The sequence below is a fragment of the Aquila chrysaetos genome, chromosome 24, assembly GCF_900496995.4.
Source record: "Aquila chrysaetos chrysaetos chromosome 24, bAquChr1.4, whole genome shotgun sequence".
Classification (NCBI taxonomy): Eukaryota; Metazoa; Chordata; class Aves; order Accipitriformes; family Accipitridae; genus Aquila; species Aquila chrysaetos.
In genome coordinates, this window is record NC_044027.1 from 8,526,124 (window position 1) to 8,544,457 (window position 18,334).

The following is an 18,334-nucleotide window of genomic DNA, read 5'->3' on the forward strand; positions in this document are numbered from 1 at the left end:
TCCTTGAGTGATTACATCTGCTGGAGAGTCCCCAGCTTGCACTCCCCTTGCTGAGAAATTCTTTTAATTGTGTCTAGGACAATTTAAAAATCCCAAGCTCTTCTGTAATCGTGAAAGCTCTGAACTGTGTGAACTTTTGTTATGCTGAATTACTGATAGCTTGCTACATACTTCTTGAAGTAAAAGCTGAAAATTGCTTTACAGAAGATTTTTCTGAGGTAGAGCCCTGGGGAGGGAAATCCGATAATAAATCTTAATTACTTTTTCCTTAAGAAAAAACAAGCAATTTAGAAAAATTCTTCTCCCTCCCAATGTCTGTGTAGCTAAGTACAAAGAGCATCCAGAAGAAAATGAAAAGAGATACCTCCTCAAATGAGGCAAAATTAAATAAGGTTAAATGAATGTAGAGCCAAAGCCTACAATTCTGTAAAATGGCCTCCCTCCTTGGAAGTCAACAGGGATGGTGGCTCTTCCACAGCCACTAAAGCCGCTCACTACTTAGCTGATGGTGGAGAGTGAGCAGTTGGGCAATAGCATATATCCAGCACCCATGCCAAGACAATACTGTATGTCAGGCTGCCACAGGCATTTTCTTGTATAAAAGAAAATCAATACTTGTATCCAGAAAGATTAATATTAAGCAATTTTCAAATTGGCTAAAAGAACTGTGATTCTGCCTTGATCAGACACACGCCTGGGGTTATCTGAATGCCACTGCCTGCTGGCTTCACGTCATGGGTCCAACTCTCTCATCTGTGGCAAACCTCCTGGCAAACCTCCCTCATCTTCAAGCCTGTTTTCCCAGCGTTAATTTGTACTCTACCACTCATTATGATAACCAGAAATGCCAGAGAGTTGACAGACTCCAAGTACCTCATTTCTCTCCTCCACAACCCAAACATCTGCCTGCATACCTCAGGTAACTATGTATTTGTACTTACCAAATTTGAGGGTCAGTCATTGGAAGATGCTGCAAAGGCAAGGCTCAATGTTAAAAGAAAAAAAAAAAAAAAATCACAAGGCGTGGCAAGCCAGCCATCACCTTGCCACAATTGCACGCTCCACCATGTCACAGGTGTGTGGTACCCAGGAAGGTGAAAGCATTACTAAGGGGGGAACACCTAACAGGTCTGCTCCCATAAAACAGTCACCCAAAGGTGTACTTTGGCATGTGCACGTTCTTCAAGTATTTTGAATTAATATCAGGCTCTATTTCACCACTTTGCTGGTGCCAAGACATCTCACATAGGCCAGCATAAGCTGTCCAAAAGCAAAGTGACTTGTCCTCATTACATCTCTATTGCATATTGCACGTGAGTGCAGTTCCACCAACCAACCTGAACTCTCCCCACTCAGCAGCTCGCCCCGCTGAAATGTGGAGAGACCCTTTTCCCTGCCCCAGCTCACGCAGGCTCTGGTCCTCAGCAGACTGTTCACAAACCCGTCCCACCCAAGCCGTTGGCAGAAAACTAACTCAGCCGAAATACGGATCAGTTCTTGCTGGGCCAGTGAACTGAACCAACTCAGTGAAGGGTCCGAGGTAACAGCACTGGAGCAAAGAGGACTTGTACCCAGGACTGGGTACGAGGGTGTGAGGGAGAAGGGCAGGGAACAAACCCTTCCCCTCACAGCTGTGATTAAGCTGCTAGACCAGTCAGCAGTTCCATTTGCTCCGTTCTGCCAAAACACACATCCTTCCTTTTAACATATAGATATACACATTATTAATTACATAATAGGTAGCGATACATGTTCTTCAATGAACTGCAGGGTAGGTAGGTACAATGTTGAGTTTTACATGCTCTACCGTGAAAAAGACAAGGCTCCAACTTCAGGTAAAACTCATACATCAGCCACAAGACAGGATCTCTTAGTTTGCTGCAGCACAATATGGCCATGCTAAGATGCTGCAGCACCTTGAGCAGGAGTTGCAAGCACTGTTGAAAGGATGCAAACATACAGACGGACGTCAGCATCATCCAGATTTATTTTTTTAAACAGTATGTCTTACAGTAACTTTAAAACAGTATCTATCCTTAAGATAGGCAGCCTTTCCAGGCAGAACCTCCTCCTCTGCTCCCAGACTCTGCTCAACATTTCAGGAAGCACAACCATCTCTCCATAGCCAGGATCATGCCATTTAGAAACACCAGGTCAGTATCTGCTGAACGACACTTCAACAAGGCTGAATGGATAGAAACACTAGATGCTGCTAAGGGAACTGGTGACAGTCAGCCTACCATGGTGCTGAGCAGAAGACTAGGTGGCACCCACAAGATGGGGAGCCTGATTGAACCAGTGAGCAAAGGGACCAATGGCTCTCTAGCCCCTAGGTACAGGGAATAAAGAGTCAGATGGACAAGGAGCACAATTTGAGAACATCCACTGCAATAATCTCAATCCTCAAAACTGTGGAGGGTTCCCTAAAAACCTGCGGTTTGTTGGGGAGGAGGCTGGGGTTTTGTTTTATGCTTATTTGCCTCTTGTTTTTGTCTAAGTGGATAACATTCATTTCCAGTAACTGTCAACCAAAGTGGAAAAGGAGTATTTAACAATAAAGTGCAAGAGTCCATTATGAGTAATGGCAACCCATGTGCTTTTATGAAACAATAACACACCAACATAAAATAAATCAGTGCCTTTTAATTTAACAATGTAAATTACCCTCCCACCTGCTGTGAATCTCCGTAAGGAGAAAAAGCTGGCTGCATATTTACCAAGCTGTCTATCCCAGTCTCATTCTGAACTGGCCTAATGCCCTGGGGTTAGACTGTAGGACTCTGTCATCTCTTGCACTCGTATGACCTAAGAAAGGGAATGTGGCCTTTTTCCCACAAGCCCAGAGTGAGAACATCATAAAAGCTGAACTTTAGCCCCCTTTTTGGGCAGGCAGCACAATAGCAAGGAGGATGCTGTTACTCCCTGGAGGCTCTGCTGCTGAAAAACATCACCAAGCTCAAGTAAAAGGTCAGTAGTTAGGATTGCATCTCTTGTTTTCTTCAGTTTTCCTCCTCCGTCAAAGGCAGTTAAACATTCTTTGCACACCCCCCTCCCTCCTTCTGAGAAATGCAGGAAGGAAGTGCTTGCAAAATAGTTTAATTTAAAAGAACGCACAATCACACACACAGCAAACACTGCTTTAAGACTCAGAGCAGGACATTTCTATTGCCTCACGTTTCCCACTAAAACACAAATGAATCCCTGCACCGGCACACAAATGGAGGCTGTGTTTTTACTCCCAAACCCTTTTGTTTAGGGGCAGACACCTTGGGGGAGAAGATATATGGCTACATGCTGCAGGCAACCCCCTCTGCTCCTACAGAGCACACCCCACCCTGCAGGTTCTTGTCAAGCTGGAGAAGAGGACATCTGCCTAGTGAACAAGGGCTGTGGAGCCAGGGAGAGCAGCGTGCAGAAAACCCTGTAATCTCTCAAGGCACTGCATGGTAACCAGCACCAAGAGGCAGTAATGTGGTCCTGGGTTGTAGGACAGAGTTTCACCTCCGGTCTTTCTCATAAATGGTGCTTGTTTGATTTCACAGTATGTTTTTCCTCCAATTTTTGTTACCTAGACCCTGCTAGAGTTTGTGAAGGTTGTTTGGGACTGTTGGATTTAACTCGACCCTTGTCTTCACTAGATTTATGTGAAAGAACCAGAGTGGGAGGAAACAGCTCTTACACTCCATCCCTTTTTGCAAAGGTACAGACCAGCAGGCAATTCATAAAAAAACTTTGTTATCGATCAGTTTATGTTGTATGACCACATGTTCAATCTAAACATAATTCTTTGCAGTCACAGTGTTTTCGTATCCCTGGGCAAACAAGCATTTACTATCACAAGCCTATTTCTTCGACTTTGGCAGTCCTGAGGACTTGTCCTCCCTTGAGCCATGAACCATGACAGCCACTATCACATGTCAGAAGGGGATCGTAAGTCCCTGCCTGCTTTCACTTCTTTGAGAATCACCAGTCCTCCTAGCCACAGTCTCTTGAAATAAACACCTCTGCCGCTTGCAGCTTCTCCCAGCGCAGCAGCACTTTTGCTTGGTGGTTTCAGCAAATCTGATCATGTTACTGCTGTCCCGCGTTCCTTACATTGCTCGGCTAGCATGCGGTGGATTGATTTCAAGTTGGCACTCTTGTACTTAAAAGGGACACTGTCCACAAATCACAGTCCTGTCTCTTTTTTTTAACCCGTTGCTGTCACAGTACATAATTAGATTAATAAAATAAGACATCAGTACATGTAGGAACTAAGCAGAATTGCACCCGCTGCCCATTAGAGTGATGTCTTCTTCCTCCAAACAAGATAGCCAGGACAAGCAAAGATACAATAAATTATTTTCTAGAAGGAAATTAAGAAATTTTGCATGCTGTTAATGTGAGCACTTTCCCATGTACAGTCAAGAAACTTCACAAAGGGGAAGATTTATACTTTCACAAAACAGGGAAACGAGACTGCCAAATGCCACAAACTGTCTGGGGACTTCGGGTCTACGGCAGGACCTGAAACTAGGTTGCTGAGTTTTGCTTTTTTTCTTTTAAAGTTGACAACTTCAGTTGACAGCATCTACGTTCAGCCCTGACCAGTGGGGAAACCTGACTTTTCCTAGTTCTAGGCCATTGCCCTCATGGGTAACTTTTTTGGTTTTGTTATTGTTTTCATAAACATACAGCTATTACTGCTGTTTATTATCCTTCCCATCCCCAGTAACTTTTACCGTCATTTCTTTTTCAATTGGTGTTATTCATGTGCATTTCTGGTAGATTTAAAAATAATTGTTAGCATTGCAGAAATGCCTTCAGATTTTAAATGAGGACTCCATAATACTGCATTCTGTAAAGACCTTAAATAAGAAATAATTTGTGTCCCACAGAGTATTGTAAAGGCATTTAAGGAGCTTACTCCCCACCTCATGCCTGTTGCAAGCCCAGACAAAAGACAATAAAAATACGAAGCAGAGAAGAAGGAATGAAATAACCACAAAAAGGCACATTTGGCTGGGCAGATGAGGTGCTCATACAGGTAGCCAGCATGGAGCTGGGGATTTTTTTGCTTATCAAGACTGTTAAGAGTTACACACTGGTTTTTACCTGATAAAAAAGTATAAAAAGCATGAACTGCACTAAAAGATGTGTTAAGAATACAACCACCACATCGGCCAGTATGCATATGGGGTCAGAGTGGCCAGATTTCAGTGGTACACAATTTGCTTCTGGAAAGTCTTCACCAATTACTTCCACAACTCTAACCTAAAAACCTTATCATTAAAACAACATACTCTTTCTTTAATTCTAGAGCTTACGCTCATATTCAATTTTCATCCCAACTTCACCAAAACGTAGTTTTAAGTAAATGCTATTTTGACTCTGAGTACACTGGGCACACTGCAAAGAGAGTCATGCTGCAGAAATTACTGCCAGTAGCCTTTTTCAGAGACAAAAGTCAGAGGAAAGGTTGACAGAATCCTGTAGTGTCAGTTGAACCAGGAAAAACACAACACCACAAAATATTATTTTCTTACACTATGAGCAACTGCTGAAATCTCAGAGTAAGTTTTAAATTTACCATTAAGCTGGATTCTGGCTTGAGTTTTACCCCAAACTCTCCAATGCCCCAAACAGAGAAGTCTTGGAGGTGTTTTAACTCCACACTAATTTACAAGCTGATGTGCTTAGCCAACCCTGAGATGTGGGCTCAAACACAAAGTACAATTCAACAAGGGTAGCATCAATTTGAAACAAGGAAGGCAGACACAATTGCTTTGGTGGTTGATAGTCTTTCCATCCCCCTCCTTCCATTCCCAACTACAAACCACTCCTCTTGCTATTGGACACAACCTACTAGGAGGCAGCTTTGGACTATCTCAGGCCAAGGAACAAACGGATGGCTTCCAAAATACCTACCAGAAAATGCAGAGTGAGAACATGGTAACGTAGACAGGGCTCTGTCTGTGTGCATGCTCACACGCAGAAAGACTAACCTAGGTGCTCAGCCTTACACATAAAGCATTCAGGCTAGACGTATAAGGAAAATTAAGCCTCAAATATTGTAATGTTGTTTCTCCGTCAAGTGAGACTCTTGACATTGTCATATCCAGTTGTACAACAGGATTATACAGTGATCTTGAGAGGTGTTTCAGTGATTGCTCATCATCTCTTAACAGCTGATCTTTGCAGGCTTTTGCTATCAGAACCAAAATGAAATTCCCAGCTCAAAGTCAGCAAGAATACTAAAACCATACTGAAAAAAATAAAACCAAATAGCTGTTTTAAGGAATGGTTAAAAAAGCTTACAGAGCAGACAGGTCTGAAAGTATTATCTAAATATTGTAATGCAACGTTTAAACAAAACGAGTAATAGGAGAAAAAGATCATGGTTCAGTTCTGAGCCTTTTCTTGGAGAGAGGCACAGAATCTTATTCAGCAAAGGTGATTCATTTAAAGGTGAGGCGTCCACCTTATTTATTTCCTCCTTCTTTAAGGCATCATTGATAGCATTTGCCTCATCACTGCCATACCCTGAAAACCTAACAGAAACAACTGTCTCCGTCACAGCAGACAACAGTTATTTCCTTCCCCTGTGGCCAGACATACTACCCTGGGGTGCTCCAGACCAGAGAGCACACCCGGTCATTTCCTTGGCTTCAGGCTCCACAACCTGTCAGCACAGTAGCTTCTTTACTAAACATCAGCCCTTTTCCTTCTTTTTCCCCTTTTTTTCTTTGTTAAGCTGCTGCTTCTAAAGGGGAATTTTGATTATTGAAATACTTGATTATAAAGGGAAGGGAAGAAAATCCACAGTAACCTGTTGTCAGACACAGCCTACAGATCAAACTGACTTGTGCATAAATCCCAGCGGTTTGCACTCGCGCTGCCTCCAAAGTGTTTATGCGAGACGTGTGTTTTTCCCGTTGCGCTGCCGTGATTGTTTGGCTGGGCTGGGTGATGGATGGTGGAGAAGGTTGTGTCTGGAAACGTGCTCCGAAGTCGACAGGAAGCTGAGGGGGCCTTTGCCAGCACTTCCTTCCTGCATACAAGGGGAGGACAGAATGGGAAAAACCTTGACTGTCTCCTACCCTGAGAAAAGTGCTACCCTTCCAGCTGGATTACAGTAAAAATATTCTAATCTTTCACAAGATTATAATATCCTTCCTCTCTAAGTATAGCTACAGTGGTGGCAAGGCTTAGATAATGAAATGAACCAACAGTGTAAAACTTATTAGGTAGCTACAGAAGGCTGGTGGAAGCTGAACAAATGAAAGTCCAAATTTGAAAAGCCCTATCTTCAGCCAAGATACAAATCATCAGTGGATCACACCTGTCTAATCTGGTATCTTGACTCCAACAGCAACCAGTACTAAGCACTTCAACAGAAGGTGTGAAATCCATACAAGTAGTACATTGGAAATGTGTCCCTCTGGACAGCTTCATTCCTGTGCCTGTTTTAGAGAGTGGATCTAAACCCAAAACATAATGTTACCTATTACCCCTACAAAAAATAACACTGCAATGAGCCATCTATGAGTATTCTGACCACGCAATTCACACATTTCTCATGAGCACCCAGGATGGTTTGTGTTACAGAGACTTTCCTTGAATGTCTTTTTCCAAAGACCCAGCCTCTAGGTCCTTTTGTGGATGATTCATGAATCTGCGTAACATCCTGATGTGTAATCATCACCTGTTCACAGTAATAAAAACGTGTGTAGAGTATTACAGAACAGATATTCCATGCTACCACAGGAAATTTTCCTAAAATTTTCCATTCTTGAACTCCCAGATTCAAAGCCATAGACAATGGCAAGATCTTTAGTGATCTTTCAGAACCCCAAACTCATCAGCTTGCTCTGCCTACAGCCACATGGACTGTGACAGCAAGAGCATGGCACAAGGGTGGTGGCTATGAGGACCACTTTCCTTGCTATCCCAGCAAGGGGATATCCTAGCAATCCACCCAGGCAGATACTGTCTGGACAAGTTTGCCCATGTGAGACTGAAAAAGGGAGGACGAAATTCTCAGGACTCTTGACAACAAAAGAAAAATCCCCAAACCTGTGAGCAGACAGCTCTCATAACAGCCTCTACTTCTGAAAAAGGAATCAGACAAAAAGACCTCACCCATTAACAAAGAGTGGCGAACAATGGAAACTGTCAAAAAATAGCCCTCACGTCAGAACTAAGAATGCCCCTTTACACATCCAAAAAAGCACACAGCTGAGCAAGAGCCTGGGAGGCTGTCAGGCACTGCTTCTGGCTTACGCATCTCCCAGGCCCTTCTCCTTTGCAGAAACTGCCAGAAGCACTAGATGATACCGAATTCCAGTAACCAAAGATGGGGATGGAAGAGGAGAGGAAATTTATGGCAGGACTGAGCCAGAGTAAGTAACAAAATCCTGTCCGTTCAATCTCTCCAGCAAGGACCCTGACACTGAAACTTCATGGGACATACACCTAAATTATATGCGTGTGCATCTTCCACAGGTCTTACTTTATAGAGTAAAGCAATTACAAAAGCAATTAATGAGAAAACTAAACTACGGATAAAACCTGAATGAGTTATAAAAACAATGGCTATAAAAATTTTCCACCTGGAATACAAGTCTAAGAACACTGATATCTAGATGCGGATCAGGAAACCTCAAAGATCCAATAACCTTCATGGCACACAATTTAGCATTGAATTCACAGATTTTGCTCTATTTGTGACTCAGCATTCTCCTCCAATAGCACTAAGGAAAATAAATAGAAAGCAAATCATGCTGAACAAACAGGAGAATATAGGCAAACACTTGGACAAGCAGAGAACTCACCAGTGGGCTGATCACTTGAGTCACTGTCCTGATTCATCCTCCCAAAGGCAGCACTGAATCAGGGTGCTGAGCTTAGAAGTCTACAGCTCAGAGTTGGTAGCCCAAGCTCTTGCTTCTAAGAAGAAAAAATGTAGTGTTACTATCAAACTGTAGGATCTTCACCCTGTGTGAGAAAGGAAACATCTTCTGTGTGGTCTGTTGCCTTTGAATCTGAGCATGATAGTGCAGAAACTGTGTGCATATACAACTTAGCATAGAAATCATAGTACATTGCCTGAAGACCAGAGAACTAAATGGTGAATTAAGTCAACCGAGAAACACTGAGAAGTGGCATCTGAAAACTCATGCAATTTAAAACAACATGTAGTTAAAACAACATCTGAATTCCTGGAATAGGTCAAGATTAGCTTTCAGATTTCAATTGCACAAACGGGAGTCTCTAACACTGTTTACTTGATTAACCAAACAAAAAAACAGACCTATCTAACCTCCAAACTGGACAAACAGTCCACGTGAAAGTATGTTTTTGACGTAGCTAAACAGCTCCTCCTCTTTGTTTGCTTGCCCTTCCACTCATCACATCTTGACTGTGGTAGAGTTGGGAACAGAACCCATGTCTCCCAAATCCCAACCCAGTGCCTTAACCACCACATCCTTCCTGCTGAATCACATTGCAGAATTGTTTATCAGGAAGGAAATTCCCCCTCGAGAGTACTCACTCTGAGTGTGCTGGTGGAACACAAATGCTTAGAAAAATACAAATGGACTAGCAATAACAACAAGTGATTTAAGTCACTGTACAACAGGCTAAAGGTATACATCAGTATATTGTTGTTTGTTGTTAGCAGCAGTGTAAGTAAGGCACCATTGAGCAGGACAAGACACAGAACAAGCAGTGCATCCGGATGTCCTCAGAGTAATAGCCTCCTGCTCTTCAACAGATGATACCTAACTTCAAAAACATCTATCCCACCTTTAACATTAGGTGTATGTCACTCAGAGGGGAATTCAAAAGGTTTATATTCTTACCAAGCACCATGAAGGTCACCTTTGGTAGCATCTCACACCAAGCTGCTAAGTGCAAGCAGCTGTAGTATGTGACTAATGGGTCAGAATTAACCTCAACATGTTGTACTAGCAAAGAGCCTTCACTTTCTTTAAGGTCTTTGCCACCCCCCACCCCCCAAAAAAAAGCAGGGCAGGGAAGGAGATACTAAAAGTAGAACAAATATGTTTCAGCCTAAACGTAGTTTACTCCATTAGTCTCCTAGAAAACAAAAAGGGTTGTAATTCATCCACGATCTGTCTGGGGACACAAACCCACTGAAATGGCAAGTTCATGGTCCAGGACTCTGAAGAATTTGGCTCTACTCAGCAGTTGGGCAAAGGAGAAGAATTTCCCCACTTGCAAGCAATGGCTTTCCAGGTTGCGTCCCATGAGACCCCACCACAGTAACCGACACAAACACACGCTTGGGCTGATTCCCAGAACTCTGACAAGATTTCTTTTACACTCCCTTTAAATGTCATTGTATAGAAATTCCAGCAGGACTGACTCTTGTGGGGGCAGGGAACCAAACCCTCAATCACAACGTCCTGGGGTCAGGTTCATATATCTAGAGCAGCTTTTAATGGGCACATCCGATAGGGCTAGCTGCCTCCAGCCAGCTGCCTTGGGAGCAGACCCAAGGGAGACGTGCTCAGCCTCCGGTGCACAGGGCCACGGGACAGCAAAGGACCAGGTTCATCCCACAGACACAGGCAGGGCCCCACCGGCTCTGCTGGACACACCAGCCCCATGGGAAGGCAGTCTTCTCCCCAGAGAAGCCTGGTCTGAGGGCAGCCATCCCACCACGCACCCACGTGAACACCTGTAAGCTTCTGTTCCCCGTGACCATCTCCTCTGTTTGTACATTAAACTCCAAGACTGATCCCCAGTCACAGCAGAAGCACGTCTCAAAGCAAACACAGGGAGTATCGGTGCTGCTCTGGAGACACAAAGCCCCTCCAAGGGCACTTTGTGCAGGATCTATCTATTACACGCAGACACCTGCATCTCATCTGACTATCCGGGCTCCCCATCTGACCAGTGGAGATAGAGAGTCATCTCTAGGGAGCTCACCCAAACAGGGATGACTTGAAAAAGAGATCTGTGGAGTAAGCCATTTCTGTCTGGTAGCTGTCTATAGAGTCTCGGTGGCCACCTCAGATGAAGGCATCTCTGTCCAACCAGCTGAATCCCACCTTCTAGCATTATTTTACCCCAGAGTTGAACATATTGGCTTTGCTGTCCCACAGCACATCAAGAAACACATCAGAAAGTGTCAGGCAAAGTACCAGTATCGAACAAAATCAAATGTCACTGCTTTGAAGTTTGGTATTTTGAATCTATTACCTACTCATTCTTTCTGTGTTACTTTAATTGCCTACAGTTTTTGTATTTATCTTAATATATCTACATGGATACAAGAGTCAGATGGAGCCAGACTCTTCTCAGTGCTGTCCAGTGACAGGACAAGAGGCAATGGGCATGAACTGAAATACAGAAAATCATGTTTAAACATTAGGAAAAAAAACCAGGGTTTTGTTTTTGGTTTTTACTGTACAAGTGACAAAACATTGGAACAGGCTGTGCAGAGAAGTTGTAGGGTCTCCATCCTGACTGGACACAGGGCTGAGCAACCTGCTCTGAGCATGGGGTTGGAGTGGGCGATCTCCAGAGGTCCCCTCCAACCTCAACTGTTCTGCGATTCTGCAGTATGCTTGAACACTGTACATTAAAAGACTCCTTACATTTGGGATGTAGACAGTTAAAGACAGCCAAACCTTATTACCCAGGGGTAATGCCTGAGATTTCCAGAGAAACTATCATGCTATCCCCACTCTGTTCCCTGTTCTTCACCCCACCAGGAATCACTGCTTGCTGCAGAATACCTGCCTCAGTTTTGTTCTGCACGACTTTGTAGTTCTTCACATCACTGGCATCAGACACATCCAATAATTTACTAAAGTGAAAGTTTCTTGCCAGAAGACACTTTGAGGCACTACTTCCATTCTTTTGAACAGTAAAAAAAAGTCACAATTTCTCCTCAAGGCTTCTTTCAACCTTGATATTATCTAAAAACCCTCAAGCCTTGCTTTTTACATCATACAAGAGTAATTTAGGAATTAATATTAAATGTAATACAATTGTTCTTCACTAAAAAGTCTATTCTCTCATTCCTTGCCTGCTATTTTTGTAGTCTGGATCAAGTTTATTTTTTTTTCCTATTAGGTCAGCCCCACTTAAGTCTAAATCAAGTGTGTCCAGGGGGAGAATGTAACTCCACAACTTCAATCCTGCAGGATGTTGTGATCAGTTTAGAGTGGTGAATAACAGCATACTGGAAGGTAACTGCTGTTATGGATGTCTTCTGCTTGGTTCAAAGAATTCCCCATATGGAAACCCAGCACAGAACAGCTAAAGAAAAAGGCCTCTGCAAAGAGCTGCCAAACTGCTTCTCCAAGGACTTCTGATTCTTCTCCAGAGCAGGTGTGGGCACTGTTGAGCTCTTGATTTGGGGACTAGTGCCACGCAGAAGCGTTTTGCTTCATATTTAAGCAAAATGAGCTAATGATTGCACCCAGTCATCCTGAATAATGCACATGGTCTGAAGCAAAAAGGATGAATGTCTAGCAAATGTCCGACACCTCCCCTGCCTGCAGTTCATAACTGCCCCAAAGGTGAAGTAACATTCAGGTGGATGGGGAGGCTTTTTCACCTGACAGTGTAAACAAAATTCATGGTCCTGCTTCCTCAGTAACAGCTGAGGCCACAGCCACCACCAGACAGGGAACTGGAGGCCCCTGGTTTCCTTTTGAGAGATTTCAGTTCGAGCAAGGCCATCACGGGGCTGGAGAAAACAAGAGGCTCCTGAACCCTCAGCTTCGGAGCCTCGCCAAGAAAACAGTAAATCTCTCTCCTGATAGTTTGTTAACCCTCTGTGGGATCAACTCCTGTGCCGTTATCTCAAGCCCTGCCACAGCTGGTGCCTTCCTTAAAGCCCAGCAGCTGGATGAAGAGACTGCATAAAAAAATATCTCTCCTCAGAAAATGTCACCAAAACAAAAAAGCAGGTTTCTATTCCGCTTGGTTATGGAAAAGGATTTGAAAACGTGAAGTGAGAGTCACTTAAACCTTTAGAAACAAGAAAACAAATACTAGGAAGCAATGTTTATTTGTAGTCTTCTCCATGCTGTGATTTTTAAGCCTATCTCACATGTTTGCAACCTGCCCTTTTATTGCTTTATTGTTACAGAACATACAGGCACACACAGCAAAAGATTTCCAGATATCCCTCTGCAGGAAAAAAAAACCTACTAGTTAGGAGTATGGGTAAAGGAGCTGTAGTCCTGGAAGTGCTAACAAAAGCATCATCTGAAGACCATGGGTGTCTTTTCATTGACTTCTACAGACTTTGGATTCTGAACTTAAACCCAATTCAGCAGCCCTGGGGCCAGATTTGGCTTTTAGGCTCCCATCAGCCACAAACCCAACACTTCATTCTTCATAATGCATAAGCTAAGCTACACCACCCAAAATCTCTGCTCCGTGCTTGAATGATGGCATTTCAGACTTCAGTATGTCACATATTACCTACGTACCAACCCTATTTACAAGCAAGTTTAGTAGCCTATGTTATTTCAAAGTGGGAAAAAGTGACGATGAAGAGGCCTCTTCATACCATAGGCTGTAACGCAGATAGCAGTTACACCTATTTTTACAGTCCTTTACCACACAATTCTTTAACTACCCAGAAATAGAAACTTCACTTCTCCATGATAAGGATATAGAAAAAAAGCACCAACACCAGCAAAAAAAAAAAAAAAGGGGGGGGGGGGGCAGCAGAAGCTGTCAGCCAGTGCCTGCCAGCAACACTGTGCCTCTGCAAAGAGCCCCCAGCAAGCTCACCTCCCCACCACCATCCCAAAGCAGGCAGGGCTCCATGAAACCCCGCAGGCTGGCTGACGAGCTCCTGTCTGGACAGGGCTGCACAGCACCACCAGAACATTGGCACAGCAGAAGCTCGAGTGTGTTACTGGGAACAGGCCAGGACAAGACCCTGCAGCTAAAAGCCACCTTCTGTATTGATTAATTTTATCTGAGTTCATTCCAAGAAGGAGATCCCCCTTTCCCCACTTCAGTTTAATGGAATTTTTGTTAAATGATTATTGATTTTTGATCATTTATGGGAATCATTTAATAATTTCATACCATTAGTATCATAATAAGATTCACTGGAACCGCTAAAGGCTCAAACCAGAACACATACAGCAGAAACCAGTAGAGCTACGCAGTTCTAATGTGAACCCTCTGCCTCATTAGTTCTGACATTAAAACTAGAAAGCAGCTGACAAAATATCAACAGATGTCTATCAAAGTCTGTTGGACCATCAAGGCTATCCCCCTGAGCATGGTGAAACCCGCTAGCTTGACAAGAATGTATTTTTAATGGAAGTTCCCGTCCAAGTTCCTAATACCAATAAGCAAATTGTTGTGACACCAGGGGCATAAATAAAACCTGAACCCATGGAGAAAGCCCTGTACACCAGAGAACATGTCTTCCTGCATGTATGCAGAATGTACAGCACATCATTGTCATCAACAAGATACCAAGAATAAAACAATCGTATGCAGGTACCAACCATGTGGAGCAATATTTGAAACCAAGAAGTTCATACCCAGCCTTTCATAACCTAGAGCTGACTGTGCAAATCACAAGCCAGCAGCTAATTTCTGTATGTTTTACTCCTGACAGTAGAGTTGACCCTCCATTATAAAAGCAGCAACTTCAAACGGCTGGGTCACCACTTCCCTTCCAGCCAGGGTAAACAGTTTACCAGCAGAATCCGACTGAAGTTAATGCAGCGACACACTACTTCTTTCAGTTTGCAGCAATACAGCAAGGACAGTTATTCCAGAGGGTGGGCAAGGACAATCTAACTGAACTTCTTGAAATGAGATGAGTCCTCCTTTCCAAAGGAAGGGAAAAAAGAAAAAAATTCACAGCTTGGACTCCAGTTTCTGAAAGGCCAGGAAGACTTTTAAATGTGATGCTTCAGTGATTTCTGTCCCAAAGCTCTCCCGTTGGAGAGACACTGTGACTCCCAAGGCATGTGTGAGTCAGAGGACAGCAGCCCAAACACACGCACACGGTATCTGCCTATCAGGGCATTTAGTAAGAATAACATTTGCCCTTTTTTCTTGTAGATCTGAAGAGTCACGGATAGACAGGATGAAATAAATACTTTACATGATTCCTGAGTATCCCTGCAACCCTTGCCATCAGGCTTCCTGGAAGCTAACTGCAAGAGCATCTAAGAGGAGGCTCACTGCACCAAGAGAAAAAAAAGCCTGGCAGTGGCTTCCTCTGTCACCACACTACTGGCTCTGAGCATCTTCTGAAAGGCTCCCAGAACAACATCCCTCATGACCTGCAAATCTCCACTCCCACCAAGAGGCTCCTGCTGGCTGACAGCATGCACAGATACAAACTTCTGCCTACACATCCAAGCATGGGACTACGGCTGCTGATCTCAAAGTATGTGTGAAGTCCTCCCATTCTGCCAGCAATGCGTATGGGTACCACTCCGCAGCACTCCGCAGACCAAGCTCTCCCTGCTCATTTTGCTCTTCTTACACATCAATCACCTCCAGTCTCTTGGAAAACTCACCCTGGAAACAACCAGCACAGCTAAAGTCACTGCTGAAACTCAGGGCAAGGCTGCGAGGGTGTTTCTCAGTGTTGGAGGTGGTTCTCTCACTGCGCTCCAGCCCCATGGAAGGATGCTGGCTCCAGAACACAAGGTGTTGTGGTTCACACCTGCTTTTCCCTTCGGAGGCTGAAAGGGAGAGAGTTAGTTTGTCGGTCTCTGGCACCCTCTGCTGACAAACCACCACCGACCTGTCCCAGCCCTGCAGTGCCCAGGAACGCACAGGAGCTTCAGGCTGGAAGGGCCATACCCTGCTAATGTAATCCACATCTCCTTTTCTAGATGAACAGTTCATAACTTAAAATTTCTTATCTCTTATTTGTTTGGCCAGATATTTCTGTAAAATTATACTAGTCACAGATGGCCCTTCTTCCCCTTGGTTTGCTCCAGTAACTGAGCACACTGTGTAAAGGCAGGCACCCTACTCTCCTACCTCTGGTGTTACCTAAACCCCCTTGTATTTATCATCCTTTCCACCTACCAAAGCCCCCCAGCACCTCGCATGCAGCATCTATCCTCTTCCTTCTTTCCAAAGAGGTTATGTGCCAGGGAGGTGACCTAAACTCCAATGCTAATTTGGAGAATGAAAAGGGCAATAATCCAAACCACAATGTTCTGGCTCAGATATTAGCCAGATACCTGAGGGTATTATCCCTAGAAGGGAACCATCCGAACCCTTCCAGTCCCATGCTTTTGATGCACAATACCCTCAACAGTCTTCACGCCACGCTTGTCACACAGCACCTGTAGCATTGTGACCCTTCCATGTCCCTGAGCTGGGCAGGAGGATCACGGGGCAGAGGAGGAGCGGCAGCAGTGCATAAAAGCCGGAGCTGTGCCTGGCATGGGGGCTCTGTGCCACCCACCTCCACCAGTGCAACCTGGCACCGATGAAGTAAAGGGAAGACGTGATCACACACACCTTTGTCACGTACTCAGCACCAATCCTGCAACGTGTTCAACACATGGTGTCTCACACAAAGGTACACTGAGATGTTTGAACACAATCAGTGACACTCAAACTCTCTGCAGTCCGGAGACACCAGAAGCGAAGGGGTTTGCTTAACTGAATCACTAACACGACACATCCTGACCCTGCTGTGTTGCACTTGAAGATTCCCGTGAACAATGAACACCAAGAACAGAGAATATTCTGTGTAAAGGCAACAATGAAACAGAAACCTTATCTTCTGAGATGTGTTAGCCTTAGAGATTGATTTTCAGCCTTGTTATTGTCTGCATTTTTCTGCTCCTTGTTTTTTCTTTATTCATGTGAAGAAAGGCCAGGAGAACAAGCCCTGCTTGACAGTTAGCATACGCTAGGTAAACCATAAGACAGCTTGCAGGCTGAATAGACACTCACACCGATACTTTCTAAATGCTATTTCAAACCCATGCAGGTTGTACTTAACCTACCAAAGGATCTCCACTTCAGTAGAAAGAATCCCAAAGGATCATTCCACCTCCAAACCAGCACCTTAAAAAAAACCCTAAGGATGCTTTGGAAATATGCAATGCAGAATTTCAACCAGAATCAAAGTGTAAAAAAAAGTTCTCAGCAAATAGAAAAACAGGTCAGGGTGAACACACTTTATAAATTTAATTCCAATTTGTTGGGCGCTACTGAAAACCACTGTAATATAAAAAAATTTTAAAACTTTAAAAAGCCCAGGTACTAAATAATCAAGATGATTGTAAGAGTAACACGTAAATCCTTTTTACTAGGAGATACAGAGTAGTTACTTTAAATGCTGACAATTCAGTATCTCTTGATCTCTCTCTCTAATTAAAAAAAAAAACAAAAAAAACCAAACCAAAACAAAACCCAAAACAAACCAACAACTTACTTTGCTTTCTTTTTTCCAATCCTAGAATAGCTTTGTGTTAACACTGTAGGCACACCACCACTGGGGACTTAATATGTGACTTCACTACTTCCCAAAACAGAGCCAGGGCTGTTTCATTTGGGCTGTTTCATTTTGACTTCTTCAGGCACTTCAACTGCTTCCCAGCATTTTGATTTCAAGATTAGGCACCAGTGTTAAGCAATGAACCCAGCATTATTAACATCTGTCCAGTGCTCTGTGACAGAGAGCATTTGAATGTTTTCTCCTGAATTGCTAAGGAAACTTTATCATCTTGCATAAACCTATTCATTTTCCTTTTTTTAAATGCATTAACCATCCTCCAGAGTCTGACACTTCTAAAAGGCTTTTCTGGACAAACTCTTTGGCAGCTGAAGACACTGCTCTTGCCAGCTGTTTGTCCCACCTTGCTCTGCCAGGAGATGCTGCCTGGACAGCACAGCTGGCTGGAAGTCCGCACGCCCGATGCCTCAGCTCTCGATTTTGTCATGTTAACGTGAACAGCGGGTGAAAGTAGTTGTGCAAAACTGCTGTGCTCTGAGCTAGAGAAACTGAGATACAAGGACACATTCCTTCTGCAGCACTAATAAACAGTGGGCGACAGTCATCTCCTAAATTATTGCAGCTGTTTGGCCAGCAGATGTGAGTCCAAGCACTAACACCACAGATCATCAATGCATGTAGGAACATGATCTGAACTCCTACCTCTGGCCGAATATACTTCACTCTGGGGGTTGCTCCTAAGGGTTCACCAAGAGGGGCTCTTCAGCCACATGTACACTACAAAGTTTTGGAACTGCAATTATGTTAGTAAAAGTGCAGTAAAAACAATCACTTCCTGACTGACAGATGCTCGAGCAAACTCCCAGACAAAACAGATACCATTTTAAGAATCATGGCATT

The 18,334-nt window shown here is 43.8% G+C and overlaps 1 protein-coding gene across 20 annotated transcripts in view; it reads right to left on the bottom strand.

The window, feature by feature from the left end:
- The window catches only part of EXD3 (exonuclease 3'-5' domain containing 3), a 297,484-nt gene that overhangs the window by 221,192 nt on the left and 57,958 nt on the right, over positions 1-18,334 (bottom strand). For 6 of the 20 annotated variants that reach the window (XM_041119947.1, XM_041119949.1, XM_041119946.1 and 3 more), the window contains one exon: positions 8,814-8,928. The exons of 13 other annotated variants lie outside the window; for them this stretch is intronic. In XM_041119947.1, coding sequence (XP_040975881.1) covers positions 8,814-8,850 — 37 coding nt within the window. In that variant the 5' untranslated portion in view covers positions 8,851-8,928. Of the gene's footprint in view, positions 1-941; positions 971-8,813; positions 8,929-18,334 lie in introns of all 20 variants that reach the window. One more of the 20 variants, XM_041119952.1, reaches the window with a different exon arrangement.